General features: G+C 41.7%; 2 protein-coding genes across 2 annotated transcripts; one reads left to right on the forward strand and one right to left on the reverse strand.

Annotated features, from left to right (window-relative positions):
* Window positions 1-1,018: 1,018 nt before the first annotated feature.
* LOC141796170 (seipin-like) lies at window positions 1,019-4,169 on the reverse strand. The gene has a single exon (XM_074677137.1). The coding sequence runs from the start codon at window positions 3,625-3,627 to the stop codon at window positions 2,350-2,352; it is 1,278 nt and encodes a 425-aa protein (XP_074533238.1). The 5' UTR covers window positions 3,628-4,169; the 3' UTR covers window positions 1,019-2,349.
* Window positions 4,170-4,351: 182 nt separating this feature from the next.
* fnbp4 (formin binding protein 4) lies at window positions 4,352-13,304 on the forward strand. Its single transcript, XM_074677136.1, has 17 exons — window positions 4,352-4,555; window positions 5,043-5,120; window positions 5,226-5,347; window positions 5,947-6,121; window positions 6,654-6,801; window positions 6,961-7,057; window positions 7,155-7,499; window positions 7,968-8,142; window positions 8,241-8,380; window positions 8,463-8,567; window positions 8,884-9,017; window positions 10,017-10,177; window positions 11,538-11,839; window positions 11,933-12,050; window positions 12,167-12,360; window positions 12,576-12,733; window positions 12,824-13,304. Exons 1-17 carry the CDS (start codon window positions 4,432-4,434, stop codon window positions 12,912-12,914), a joined length of 2,667 nt encoding a protein of 888 aa, XP_074533237.1. The 5' UTR covers window positions 4,352-4,431; the 3' UTR covers window positions 12,915-13,304.
* Window positions 13,305-13,624: the final 320 nt, after the last annotated feature.

Below are 13,624 nucleotides of genomic sequence, written 5' to 3' on the forward strand. Positions count from 1 at the left end.
GTTGTAGGTTGTAACCCAGTGTGTCAGTTTGGAAATGCAACACAAGGACACAACACTGGGCTCATTCAAGACCACTGTGGACTTCATCAATTCTTAAAAACCTTTAATTGTCTTCTTTTTTTTTGCACGAATAATTATTTTTCTTTTACTCCAACTTTTAGGATCTTTTGTTTTCTGTGACTGTAATTTTATCCTGACTTAATTTAAATCATAAAAATAATCAGCTGCACTGAATGGTTAGAAAAACACAGGAACCATATTAACTCTGCTTTAAACATTTTATAATGATTATCACTGATTGCTTAACGCTCATGTTTTAGCCATGTATTATTATTATTATTATTATTATTATTATTATTATTATTATTATTATTATTATTATTATTATTATTATTATTATCATTGTTATTATTATTATTATTATTATTATTATTATTATTTGATACTATAAGGGGATTTTACACCTTTACTTCAAGCAGACAGGATGGTGTATGGAGCAGAAAACCAGAGGAAAATGAGAGGGGAAGGGTGGAATGGGGAGAGGAGCCATGCCTCCTGCTTTGTGGGGTGTGCCACTTTACAGCGAGGCCAAACCGGCATCCCAATATTTTTGTCATTTTTAATCCTTTTTTCACCAAGATAAATACATTTTGAATTTATTTGCAAGAGAAACTTTCTGTAAGAGGTAAAATACACACAGTTTGAGTTTCCAAGCTACTTTGTACACCAGCGTGTGTGTTTAATCAGTTTATATTATGAATAAAAACTGAATGGGATGAGGGTTTCCTAAATCCAGCATAGGCTACTCTAAATGGGCACACATTAAAAGGAACTTCCATGTTTATGAACAGAAATTTACTAATCAGTAACTCCATCATTCACTTTTAAAACAATACATAGACATATGTAGGGTAAACCCTACTTCAGAGCACCAAAGTTTTAAAATTCTTCACACAAGAACTAAGCTTTAAAAACTTATCAATCAATTAACAGATAAATAGTGGTAATGTAAAGTTACTCTAAAGAAAGTCCAGTGCATAGCAGTAAGTTTATTTATTTTGTTAACACATAAATACAAACTCATGTAACTTCAGAGGTATCAACATAGACATCCTTTTAGGACACACACAACATTCCTATTTCACAATATCTTTGGTACAATTCCCTGTAACAACAACTTGCCCACATCCCTCTTTAAAACCTGCGCATGCCCTAAGCTTCCCTGAAGTTAAGGGTCAATACACGTAGGCTGAAACATATAACAACAGTGCTTCATATAATCTACTTTAAAAACCAGCACCAATTTCAAAAAGAGGAACTTTACCCATTCTTCTCATTCTTAAGCTTCCTACATGTTAAATACAAGCCTGTGTAGTAGGCAGGCATGTCAAAGGAAGTAAATCTTCTAAAACAGCCTTTAAAATACCTTAACATTTTGTTGTACAGACTAATACATTCTTCCCAACATGAAAATGCAGTGTAACCTGCACTGTAACAGAGCAACTGTAACTAGGTTCAAAGATCTGACAGAAAAGAAACCAACCTATAAAAGTTCAGGCTTTAACGCAGTCTTTCACGGCAGTGAAATCATCCCTTTCAAAGACACAGAACATCTCTGTCTGGAAAAAAAAGGATGACAAATATGAAACATGTATCATGCCCCTCAGGCTGTGGACATTGCGTCTTTTTCCCCAGGAATTTGTTTAAGACAAAGACACTTTTTAGTGAATTTTTAGCAAATCAAATTGCTCCTAGAAAAGATGTCACAAGGATTTTCTTAACCATTTAACGGTGGGATTCAGTTTCCTGAATTTCTAGATGAGCGTAATTTTTTTACAGTACGAGGTAGCTCCATTCAAAGACTTAATCAATTTCTACTTTGTGTACGGCCGAAACTATTTTTATAGTAGGAGTGTCAGACGGTACTCAGCTATTGTTTGGACTGACCAAGGGTGTGAAACTGAAGCTAATAGACATCAGGGAGTGTATTACATCATTGACTAACACCTGCCCATGGTAATGCAAAACTCCTGCAGGCAATATTGTGCAACATGTCGGAGCTGGAATGTAATATCTCTTGCCATATAAATCTTCAAAACTAAGATGGTACATATATAAGACTGTCTAAGAGCAACAACACAAAAGCAGGGAGAGGTCATATTTAACAAGGTGAACTGTTGTTATTACAAGACAGAAAAGTGCAGTTTGTTAGTCAAAGCAAGACAAGTGTTAATTTTCTCATGCAGGACAGCACAATAAGTGGGTTTGCATGAGACAATTAGTTAATCAATCTACTGAAAAACGATGCAACACTGTGCTGCATTTTCAAGCGTACTAAAAATAAATGGTTCAGAGGCTCATCCAGGGTCCAGGTCTTTGTCGAAGTGCTGTCTCACCCTGGTGTGGGAGCTCACATCCTTCCAACCCATCTTTGTTGCCCTGTTCCTCGAGCCCATCAGAGTCATGAGACCCTTCTTCCTTTGAATAGGGCTCATCAGCCCCAGAGGCATCTGGGACCAATGAGAGCTCCTTTGACGACAGCTCAGCTGCTGAGACGTTTCTCTTAGGTTCAGATTCAGAAGCTACAGTCTCAGATCCAATCGATTGAGGAGCATCCAGTTCTTTCTGAGAATTTTCCTTCTCCATGCGCTTCTTAGCCTCCTCTCTCCTTTGATTGATGCGAGTACTGTCTCCCATCATGACTCTGACTCTAACTTGATCTGGAGGCCAGAGACCACCCCATATGAACTGCAAGTAGCTGAACAGCACAATGACACTGAGGAAGGCAAAGTTAGTGGCCACACCAACCACTGCAGATGTAAGGGGGAAGTTGTACAGAACATATCTTATACCCGTGAAGTAAGCATGGATACGGAGCTGGGATGAGTAGACCTGAACCCGTTTTGACTGGATCTCAATGATTGCACCCACTGTGGGTTGATAAGCATTCATCTTGTAGTCTGAGAAAAGCTCAACTTCTATGAGCTGCTTCTGCTCAGTCATCCCCGTCAGAAGAAAAGGGGAGAAGAGTAAAGTAGCCATGGTCTGCAGGAGGGTGGAGCGGTAGTGCAGCATAGTAGATCTTCCCACTGATGCCACAATCTTCCCACCTTTGGTGTATGATGACAACTTGACCATGAACATACCCAGCTGTTCGTTCACAGGAGACTCTGGCATCTCCAGCTCCAGAGATATGCGATAAGGCTGACCAAAAGCCATCACCTGGTCCTTCTCATTCCTCATGAAAGAGATGTTGGCCTTGGGGAACGAACACAGTCCAGACTCTGAGGCATCACAATCAGCGGTGTAGTAGAAGTGCACAGGGGTGGAGAAGCTCACTGTGGGCATGTAAGAGTAATAGAAGCTCCCGTAGAGAAATATAGATACCCATAGTAGCAGAAGCAGGACACAGAACAGTACGGCAGCTTGAAACAGAGTCCGCCGGGCCTTGAGGAGAGTGACAGCTGCCACATCATGCACCCAGTGAAGAACCGGACCCATCACGGCCCCCATCGTGTCTGATCCGGAACAAAGCGACCCTCCTCTGGTCCTGGTTTGAGCAGTTGTTCCTCCTCCGAGTCCTGCTGACTGCTGCCTCTGTCGTGGGTCCTCTTTATGTTCAGACATGGGTGGGTGGCTCCTAGCAGAAACTGTGTAATTGCTTATCTTCGCCCTCCCATAATCTTTTTAACTAACAACACGCTTTGCAAAGACTTCTCGCTTATTCAGCTCGTTGCTGCTGACTTATTTTAGAAACCATACTCAATGCGTTAGTTTTTACATGAGTTATCTTTAACTATCAAAGGCTGATCGTTTGTATTTCCATGAACCTATTCAGAGGGTGTGTGAGCTTATGAGCTACTGAGCTAGCATTTCAACGCTGAACTGCCGCATACAAAACATGACCCCGCGACCCGGAACACGTTGCTGTCTTGCTGCTCAGCTGAACCACTGCTGCATTCACGTGTACCTCGCTCACACACCAGCAAAAATTCTGGTTGGGTTGTCTGTTTTGAATAGTTGGGGTCATTTGGCAATGGTATATTAAAAAGTCATTATACCAGAGAAATGTGTATTTTTACTGGAAATATCTTGGCACATGTAAGGAATCTTAAACTATAAAATGCATAATTTCATGCATTAATCCTTACATTAAAAAAATAAATAAAAACTTTTTGATACTGTTACATGATTCAGCGCTTACAGAAAACGTTGGGGGCACTTATAAGTTTTCATTATTTTGCATATAAGTCAGCCTATGTGAAAGATAACAAATTAAGCTTAAAATAAATGGGGAAAATGAAAGAAGAAACCTCGTGAGTAAACCTCCCTTTTCCGATTAGTCAGAGGGCACATGAACGCGGCAGAGCTGCAACAACGACGACAGTTAGGAGAGCAGGCCGCTGGCGGACACACACACGCACAGTGATCATGGGGAAGAAAAGTCGCCTCACAGGAGGAACCGTCGGTCGAAGAACCATTCTGCAACTTTCACCTCCTGGGTTACGGAGTGGGAATGCCGGGGAAAGGGAAGAGGCGCTTTCGGGATCCGATGGTTAGTCTGAAACACACATTACCATAGCCTTGTTAGCGGCAGGCTAGCTAAATGCGAAGTGCTCAAGGTGTGAAGAAGAGGCCGATCCAGGGAAAAAAAATAAATCGACCACTTACGATAACGTTTTAGGTTGAATCAGTTATATTAAACGCAGATACAGACCATCTCTAAAATGATTTTGATGGTACTCGTGGCTATTTAACGAAACCCGACCCCTTGTGGTGAATTCTCCAGGAGCTAACGTGCTAAGTTAGCCATAACAATAGGGTTGCATGGCTGCCAAAACTGTCTCGTGACAAATAACTGATCTCTGACGGTTACTTTTAAAAATTACGGAGAAAACTTGTGAAGTTGGAATTATCTCGGCTTCGGTGCGAATGTTTACCAGTCCGTGAATGATTTTTGCTTTGTTATTGAACTGCACCTACCCCAGTGTACTTACCTGACTGACATGGTTCTTCCTACATTGTGTTTTGGTTGTTGGTAGATGATCAAGATGGTGATGGACTAAGATTCGTGAGAGATACACGCTCAAACATTAAGCACCCCGCAGTCAAAGCTACAGGTATATTTCTGTGTGTAGTTATTTATGTGTATTGCTATTTTTATGTCACGTACAGTAGTAATATAGATTGAGATGCCACTAAGGTCAGTTTGTTTGTCTTCCCAGAGGGTTTGTCTTTGCTTGGCGCCTATGCAGACAGTGATGAAGAAGATGCTGGAGACCCTCGTTCAAATTCTCAACACAACCAGTCAGCTGACATCGACAGTACACTCGCCAATTTTATGGCTGTAAGTACAATTTGCCACATATCTTTATCCTGTTTTAACTTTCTGTATTAAAAAGTACATATTGCCTGTAAGTGGTACATTTTAGCCTTTGAGCTACTTTATAAACACGTTGTGTACTTTGCTTAAAATAGCACAAAATACTTTAAATTCAATGGCCTTAAATGTGAGTTAACTTAATAATGATCCTACTAGTATTTATGTTGATGATGGTTAGTTTTTTTAATTTAATCCAATAGGGTCCAGTTGACTTCAGATTGCTCTTCATGATACAGAAATGCCTCCACTGTTTCGTTACGAAAAAATGTAAAGTCCCTCTAAAAAGTGTTTTAAAACGTTACAAAACTCAAGGAGACTTTCTCTGTTCATCCTGCTGTTGATTTTTTTTTTAGGATTTGTTCTATCTCTATATATGCATTGAATGTAATGAAATGTGCCATGTGATAAATTTGCTGCTGTGTTTCAAACTTGGAGGCTTATTTATTTTCACAAATGTGAAATCAATTTCACAAGACGACTTCTTTGAAGGGTGTGACTCTCTCTTAGGATTCATAGCAAGCTTTCGTCAAAGTCATGACTCCCCTCTATTCTTCCCTTACTAGGAAATTGACGCAATCACTACACAGCCCAGTTCAGATGATCCAGCCTCTCAGCCTCCAGGCCCAACTACCAACTCACCAAGACCTGAAGCTGCTAGTCAGCAGCCAGTTACCAGTGGGGACCAGAATCAACAAAGCACAGAGTTTGAGTACAACACACAGTACTCTCTGGCTGGAGGTATGCTACTGTGCTGTTTGTAATGTCCAGTGTGAATGTCCTGATGATGTTTGCCTGATGGACTATTGTATTTGAAGATCCCACTATCTTTCTTTCTCAGTGAAATGTAGTTTCCTCTGCTCTTTTGGGGAGACAGCAGATATATCACAGTTGCTGACTTAGTAAAAAAATACTGTGAGTTTTTTTTAAAGAATGATCCAAAATTGATGGAGACAGTCTTTGAATCCTTAGTTAAAAATCTAGAATCAAGGCAAACAGAAATCTGAGCTTTCTGCATTCAAATATTTTAGTTGATTTCTGTCATGGAGCTTTTAATTCTTCTGTTGTTTGCTTTGCTGTTGAAACTTAGTGATGAAGCCATAATTGGGCAGTTCCTCCTTGAAAAAGAGATCAAACATCTTAATTTGGGTAACCTGGATAAATAACAGTTCATACAATCAAAATTGAGAAATTTATTTTACATGTGTTAAGATATATTTTTCAAAGCACAGCAGAAGATACTCAGACATGTAATGCATATGCTTTCTTGCAGTGGGTGTAGAGATGGGAGACTGGCAGGAGGTTTGGGATGACAACTCTGGCTGCTACTATTACTGGAACACTCTGACCAACGAGGTGTTGTGGGAGCTACCTCACTATTTGGCTGATCAGGTTCAAAGCCTCAGGCCGTCTGCCAACAGGTAGGAGGGACTGATAGAGAGAAGTATCTCTATCTTGAAGATGGAAAATATGAGCCTACATGGTAGAAAGTAGACTGGTTTCACTCTCTTGCTCGTGTCTTAAGCACAAATATTTAGCATTGTTTGATGTGTGTTTTATTTTTCTGTTGACATCTCTAGTGTCAATGGAAATGGCACAGCACATGCATCTTCTCACACCGAGGAAAGTTCTGCATCTGTTGCAGTCCCTCCATCGGCTAAAGAGACCCATCCAAAGGCAAGTTTCATTTGGGACCAATAAAATGTTGATTTAATTTATCACTAATTCAATTTTGAGTCCACTGCATCAACTGCTTTGTTTGTCTGTCTTAAAGGAGGTGATTGAGAGTGTCGTTGGTCTGACAAGTGAAGAGGAGGAGCGCCGTGGAGTGGCTGCATCACTGCTTGGTCCTTTGATCCCATCTGAAGTGAAAGAGGCAGAAGAAAAATGGAGAAAAAGACTCATCAAAGGTTTGGATGAGACTGAAAACAGTTTGGATTCAGAAGGAGAAGGGGCTCACCCTACAGGATCCCCCTCCACCCCTCTGCGGGACCCTGATGCAGCTCCCGCCGGCTCAAAAGACCTTTGCAGCAAAAAGCGCTCAATAGATAATTCAGATGCTGAGGAGGAGACAGAAGAAGACACAGTTGAGCTGGAACTGGCACTGGAACGGAAAAAGGTGGGTTTTTATTAGGGGTGCACCGATCACAATTTCTGGCCGATCACTGATCTTTAAAAAGCCTGACCTGCTGATACCGATTTGGGCCAATACCAATATTTATTTTTTATAACTGACAGCATATGTCTTCAATATTCCAAACTTTTTTTTATTAGAAAATCAGTGAACAATACCTGTAAAACAATAAAATCTGTATGTTTTAACTTTAGCAACCAATTAAGTGTCCTGAATTTTAGGTCTCAGAGCAAAAAGCGACAATGGCTGGCTGTTAGACTTTCCCGAATATAAGATCAGTTTCATATGTAACGATGGGCTGATCCCCCATCCCTGATCCCCCAAAAATAAGGAAATCTCCACCATTTGTTTTCATTGAACAACTTCATTATGAGCTTGAAATTAACCCCAGAGCTGGTCCAAAACAGTGTCATAAGTGGCCAAAATGACTCTTACCTGTTGTTCGACTTCTAGGCTGAGCTCCGGGCATTGGAGGAGGGCGATGGAAGTATGGGAGGCTCTAGTCCTTGTTCTGAGACAAGCCAAGGAGCTTCACTAAAGAAAAACCGATGGAAGACTGCCTTCTTGTGTGCTGCCAGCCCAGACTCCAACAGCAGAGGCTCAGACCTGCAAGACAACACTGAAATGGGTGAGTACAATATTTAATGACAGACACATGGCGCAACACATTGAGAACTACTACTGTATTTGAACCACATTTTTTTTAATGACTCTTCTTTTCTGTAGTGCTTTCAAAAATGCTGGAAAGTGTTGCAGAAGTAGAAGACAAGGAAGCAGATGATGCTGAGGAGAAATCAGGTCCCAAACTTTCTGTTAAAGAAGAGGCAGAAACATCTGAGCCCAAAGTGGAAACGCCTGAGCTGAAGGTAAGAATGTAATAATCGCTTACCCTGATAGCTGGGACTGTTCCAGTTTTAAAACACAAATCTCATGCTTAAAAAATGATAGTTTCAGATTGGAGAGCTGGCAAACACCTTAACCAACAAGATGGAGTTCCTGGGGATAAACAAGAAGGCGATCTCAAACTTTCAGTTGCTTCTGCTACAAACTGAGGTAAGAGGCTGACTGTTCAGTTTCCCACACCAGTTCTACGTATGAGCAGTTCCCAGTAGGATTCCTAAAATATTCAACACTTAATTCTCTTTCATATCATCTACCAGGCAGCTATGTGGTAGTTATTAATATTTAAAATCCTCATTATAATCCATCCCAAGGTGTCAGTTTGGAGATTAGCCAGAATTACTCTTTCACACTGCTCATCTATCCTGAGCTCATGTCTATTTTTCCTTTTTACCTTTAGACTGTTATCTCCCTCTCATCTCGTTCTCTCTCCTTTCTCTTTGTGTCTCTTTTTTTCTTTACTCTCCAGACTCGGATTGCTGACTGGAGGGAAGGCGCTCTGGATGGGGTCTATCTACGCCGCAGGCTGCAGGAAGCTGCTGAACACATAAAATATTACGAACTTAACGCCACTCCTAAAGGCTGGTCCTGCCACTGGGACAGGTACGCGCTCCTTACCTTTCACATCTCTAAACTCCCTCGTCCCCCACAAAACAAATTGTACCCTGTGACTACAACCCCCTCCAGTGGCGAGGGTGCAGACTTTGTTACATGACTTGGGGAGAAGCTTAACCAGTTCGAGAGGATTAAAAGCACTTACCAAAAACAGACTCACCAGGTTTCTGTGATGCAATCCAGGCATTCTGCCTTGAACGTGCTGGTGAGGAAGCAGCCACTCTGGGCCAGCCTGCTTCGTGTTAAGTAAACCTGCCTGCCCCTGTAACACAGACTCCAAAGCCCTGTGCTGCGAGGGCCTTTGTAGACTGATAATGAGTCCAGTCAGTGGATAAACAGGGTAGGGGGTTTATGGTAGGAAGGTTGGTTTCGTGGGAGAGCTTTGCACTTTACAGGTCTACCATCCCCGAATGCAGCGCAAACAGAGTGATGCCCTGGAAGCGCCGAGTGTCACGCATCAAATAAACTGTGAAGATGGAGCAATGACGGGGATCCAGCAGGTCAGACCTACTCTATTTCATATGTCTTACTGTTTTTTATTTTCTTCTCTCATGTAAATCAAGTTGACTTTGTGTGGATGTTACTTCCTGACCTATGTTGGGTGATAATGATGATGATGACAATGATGACGCTTCCTCCCTGGCGTCTTCCTCTGTCTGGGAGGGAATGGTTGTCAAAAAAAATGGAACAAATATGACAACCATGGTGTGAGCCGCTGAATGCCACTTTCAGGACCCAGAGCTGATTTATTTTGCTTTCCTTTTTATTGGAAAGCAAGGTGGGTTTCCTATCCACTCCCAGAACCTCACTCTAATCAGGCCCTACTATTGGATGGCTACATTTGCCATTCGTACCAACATTCCCACCCCCTGCTGTGGCTTTTATGTCCACTCCCTTGCCCCTCTGTTGCAGGGTATCGTGTGGAGCATCCAGTTTCCAGGCCAGCTTTTGAGACTCTGTCTTTCTATCTCTGTTCTTCCACTCTAGAGAGCACAGGCGGTATTTCTATGTGAACAACCGGACCAGTGCCTCCCAGTGGGACTTTCCAACAGAGGAGGACAAGGACGATGATCTGAAGGGAGCACAAACGCAGACGTCAGGACAAGGGGAGACAAAAACGTCCTCTGTATCTAGTGATGGGATCACAGGTCAGTCTGTTGTCCTATAGCTGCATCCTAAAATATACTTTGGATTTTTTTAAGTGTCATACTAAGTGAATATAAATGAATTACTTGTAAGAACATGTCAAGGCCGGACTAGGTCTAGACACAGACACGTAGTCACACATTCAGCATCTAAACATTGCCCGAAATGACAGAAAATGGGTTGGAAAATGTAATGTTGCAAGTAGCATGCAGTGTCTCCAAATAGTCAAACTACCCTGGAAACATGCTGGGACAAAACACAAAAACTAAAAACTTGTTCTAGAAAAAGTAATGATGGACGAAGGTTTCTACACGAGTTTGCAAACATGATTGACATAGCATGAGATAGAATTTCTTTTTTTAATGTGCGTCAATTTTGGACGAAAAAAGGGACTTAGTGTGCACAGACCTTTTTTGGAGGAACTTGGTATGGTAAAAAGTGCTGTAAATACTTTTTTTACGAATCAGAAACAGTCTGCTCTGTCGCTGTTGATGTTCTTGTTGTTCCATCACCAAACTCTTCAGTTCAGATTTCAGGTCCAAAACCTACGCCCACGTTCCTTTATTTGCCATGCAAAATAGAGAGACGGAAGTTAACTTGATAGCTAAGAGTTTGTTGCATGGCAACCGCCAACGAGGCCTCTGGAACGCTGGCTAATTTGAAGAATTGGGCTTCAAAGGGCAGCCTCAAAGAGGCACTGCTTAAATGAAGTGTTTCAGAGCTAAAATGATAGTTTTCAAAGACACCAGCCAGAGATAGATGTTCATTTTGGAGCTGTAAATCATGTTAAGTAACTACAAAAGTATAGGAGAAGGTGTATAATATCAATTATTTTAAACTGGTGCTGGTGGTGAAAAGCACAGCTGTCTGTGGTCGTACTTAAACATAACACCCTGTTGGTAAGTTAAGTCGCGTTTCCGTGATTCTGTGATTGGCATGTAGCTCTTTGATACAAAGTGCAATCAAGCTTTGTTTGGAGAAGTCTGTGTGCCTCCACGAGAAATGCAGCTGCTGTCGGGGTAAGTGACGATTCCTTTGACCAATCAACGGTCTGCAGTGTGTTGCTCCACCTTCGGAGAGCGGATCGGTTCAGTCTGGCACCCATACGGAAGGGTCCCAAAAAAGTAGGCCGGCTCGTCTCAGTTATTTGGGGATCTGTCAGTGGAAATGCCACAAAATGCGCGCTGTACCGAGACGAACCAAACCAGTCTGCTTGGTGGAAATGCGGCTTTATATATTGACCGTTTACATCTCAATTTAGAAATAATAATGATGAAAATGATGCATGTTTCTTCTTTGCTGTATCAGTGATGTGAAATACAAACCTCTCTAACATATCATGTCACCTTTGCTTTGCAACAGGACCTTCTAGCCACACCATCCCTGCCCCACCACCTCCTCCACAGCCCAGTGCTTCATCCCTCTGGTCTCCATCTCAGCCCCCTCTTCCAGACAGCCCCCCTCCACCTTCCCACTATCCGCCACCTCCACCTCTGCCCCCAGGCTCTCCACCTCCACCACCTCCCCCACCAGAAAGCGATAGTGAGATCATGGAAGTGGAGATGGATGTGGATGATGACAATGATGGAGAACCTCCAGCCCCTGGAACTGAGGAAGACGGCACTGGAAGACCACCGTTGCCTCCAGGCACTGCCAGCATGAAGGTTAAAGTTTGTTCTCTCATAATTAAAATTAATTAAAATGACACAAAGAGAGGACCCTAGCTGTTAACTTTTATTTTATTGTCTCAACCTCAGATTGTCGAGCCGTCTGGTTCCCTGGGGAAGGGTCAGAAGCGTAAGGCCAGTCAGATGAATAAATCCATCACTATTGGAAGCAGCCCCATTCTCTACACTCAGCCTGCCGTCACTGCAGGTAAGAAGATGTCACCACACATCTGTAAAGATACATACATTCTTTTTTTAAATGTGAACAATAATATTATAGGTTTTCTGAAACAAGGGATCACAACATTCTCTCTTTTCCTCTAGTTCCCCAAATGTCAGCCACTGCCTTCTGGGGTGTGCCAGCTGTCACTGCCCCTTTGGTCCCTTGTGAACCCCCTGCCCCACCTCTCCCTGCTCTGCCTCCTCAACCACCTCTGCCTCCACCCCAGCCACCCTCAGAGCCTCCAGGAGCCAGAGTTCCATCCACAGATAAGACCAAGAAAGCAAAAAAGGAAAAGGTTGGTATGGGGTTAACATATTTTTATATAGTGTGAAAAGACGTTAAATCACTGTTTTGATGCAAATAATGTTTTATTGGGATTGCTTCTTTCAAGCATACATCACTTTTTGTTTTTTTTTGCCTTAACTTTTGTGTCACCTTTGCATTTGACTTGCAGACATACAACAATTAAAAGAACCCAAGTTGTAACCATCTCTTCCTGTTTCTCCGTAGTCAAAGAAAAGTAAGATAAAGATGCCGTCTCTGGTGAAGAAGTGGCAGAGCATTCAGAAGGAGTTGGACGAGGAAGAGAAGAGCAGCTCCAGTGAAGAGGACAGGGACATGTTCAACAAGAAGACCATCGAGGAGTGGAAGCAACAGCAGTTCATGACGTATGTTTCTTGATTTAATAATCATTTGTTAAGTACTTTTAATGTTTCTCAGACATTAATATAACTGTCCTACTGTTTTTATGTCCACAGGGGTAAAGCTTCAAAAAATGCTAACTTTGAGGCACTCCCTGACAACTGGCGGGAGCGGTTGAAGAAGCGGAAAATGGCAAACACCACGTAACATTTGGACTGGATCAGTCATTGCTTTTTTTTATTTAAACCCACTCAAGTCATTACCCATCCTCCTCCAGCTCCAGTTTCCTCTGAAGGTCTATTGACTGATTTTTTTTCTGTGTTCATGATATACACATTTAGAGAACAGTTCGTGGCAGGCTATTCATCTGATGGGTTGAAAGGCCCTTTCTGTTTTTTTTTTTTATAGCCACTATTGTAAATGTGCCAAATGTCTTGAGTTCATCGGAAATACTGTACAGTCTCCAAATAGACGACCACCACAGTTTGATTTGAAGGATGTCTGTTTTATTGAGCATTTTTATAACTATGTGCATTGAATGCTTGATGGGATGTATCATGTTTTTCAAAGGGGTGGGAACATCATTGAGCTTGTATATTTTGTAAAAAGTTATTAAACTGTTTTTCAAAGTACTGGAGTATTAGTCTCTTTTAAATATGCTTTGGGATTTGTGCTATAATAAAAGTACTTTTAACAAAATATCCTACCATTTCTATCAAGTATTGCATTTTTGGGGGGGAATCTTGTGAATAATATGCAGTCTTGTTCCAAGCCCCTCAGGGAAAATATTAAAAATTGTGTCATTTTTATTCTGAAAACTAATTTGGCTGTCTTGCATCCTATTATAACCTCTTTTTTGGGCCATTGTAACTCACTGTTATACAGGTTTCAAACCAACACGGTTTTTAGTAGTTTCA

This window comes from Halichoeres trimaculatus, unplaced genomic scaffold (genome assembly GCF_033239565.1).
Source record: "Halichoeres trimaculatus isolate MK-OKI-2021-1 unplaced genomic scaffold, fHalTri1.1 fHalTri1_scaffold_10, whole genome shotgun sequence".
Taxonomy (NCBI): Eukaryota; Metazoa; Chordata; class Actinopteri; order Labriformes; family Labridae; genus Halichoeres; species Halichoeres trimaculatus.

Excerpts from the sequence above, each read along its gene's own strand:
- LOC141796170 (XM_074677137.1), bottom strand. The coding sequence starts at position 3,627 with ATGTCTGAACATAAAGAGGACCCACGACAGAGGCAGCAGTCAGCAGGA.
- fnbp4 (XM_074677136.1), top strand. The coding sequence starts at position 4,432 with ATGGGGAAGAAAAGTCGCCTCACAGGAGGAACCGTCGGTCGAAGAACC. Across the intron at positions 6,802-6,960 it reads CTCAGGCCGTCTGCCAACAG|TGTCAATGGAAATGGCACAG; the intron begins GTAGGAGGGACT and ends TGACATCTCTAG. Across the intron at positions 10,178-11,537 it reads ATCTAGTGATGGGATCACAG|GACCTTCTAGCCACACCATC; the intron begins GTCAGTCTGTTG and ends GCTTTGCAACAG.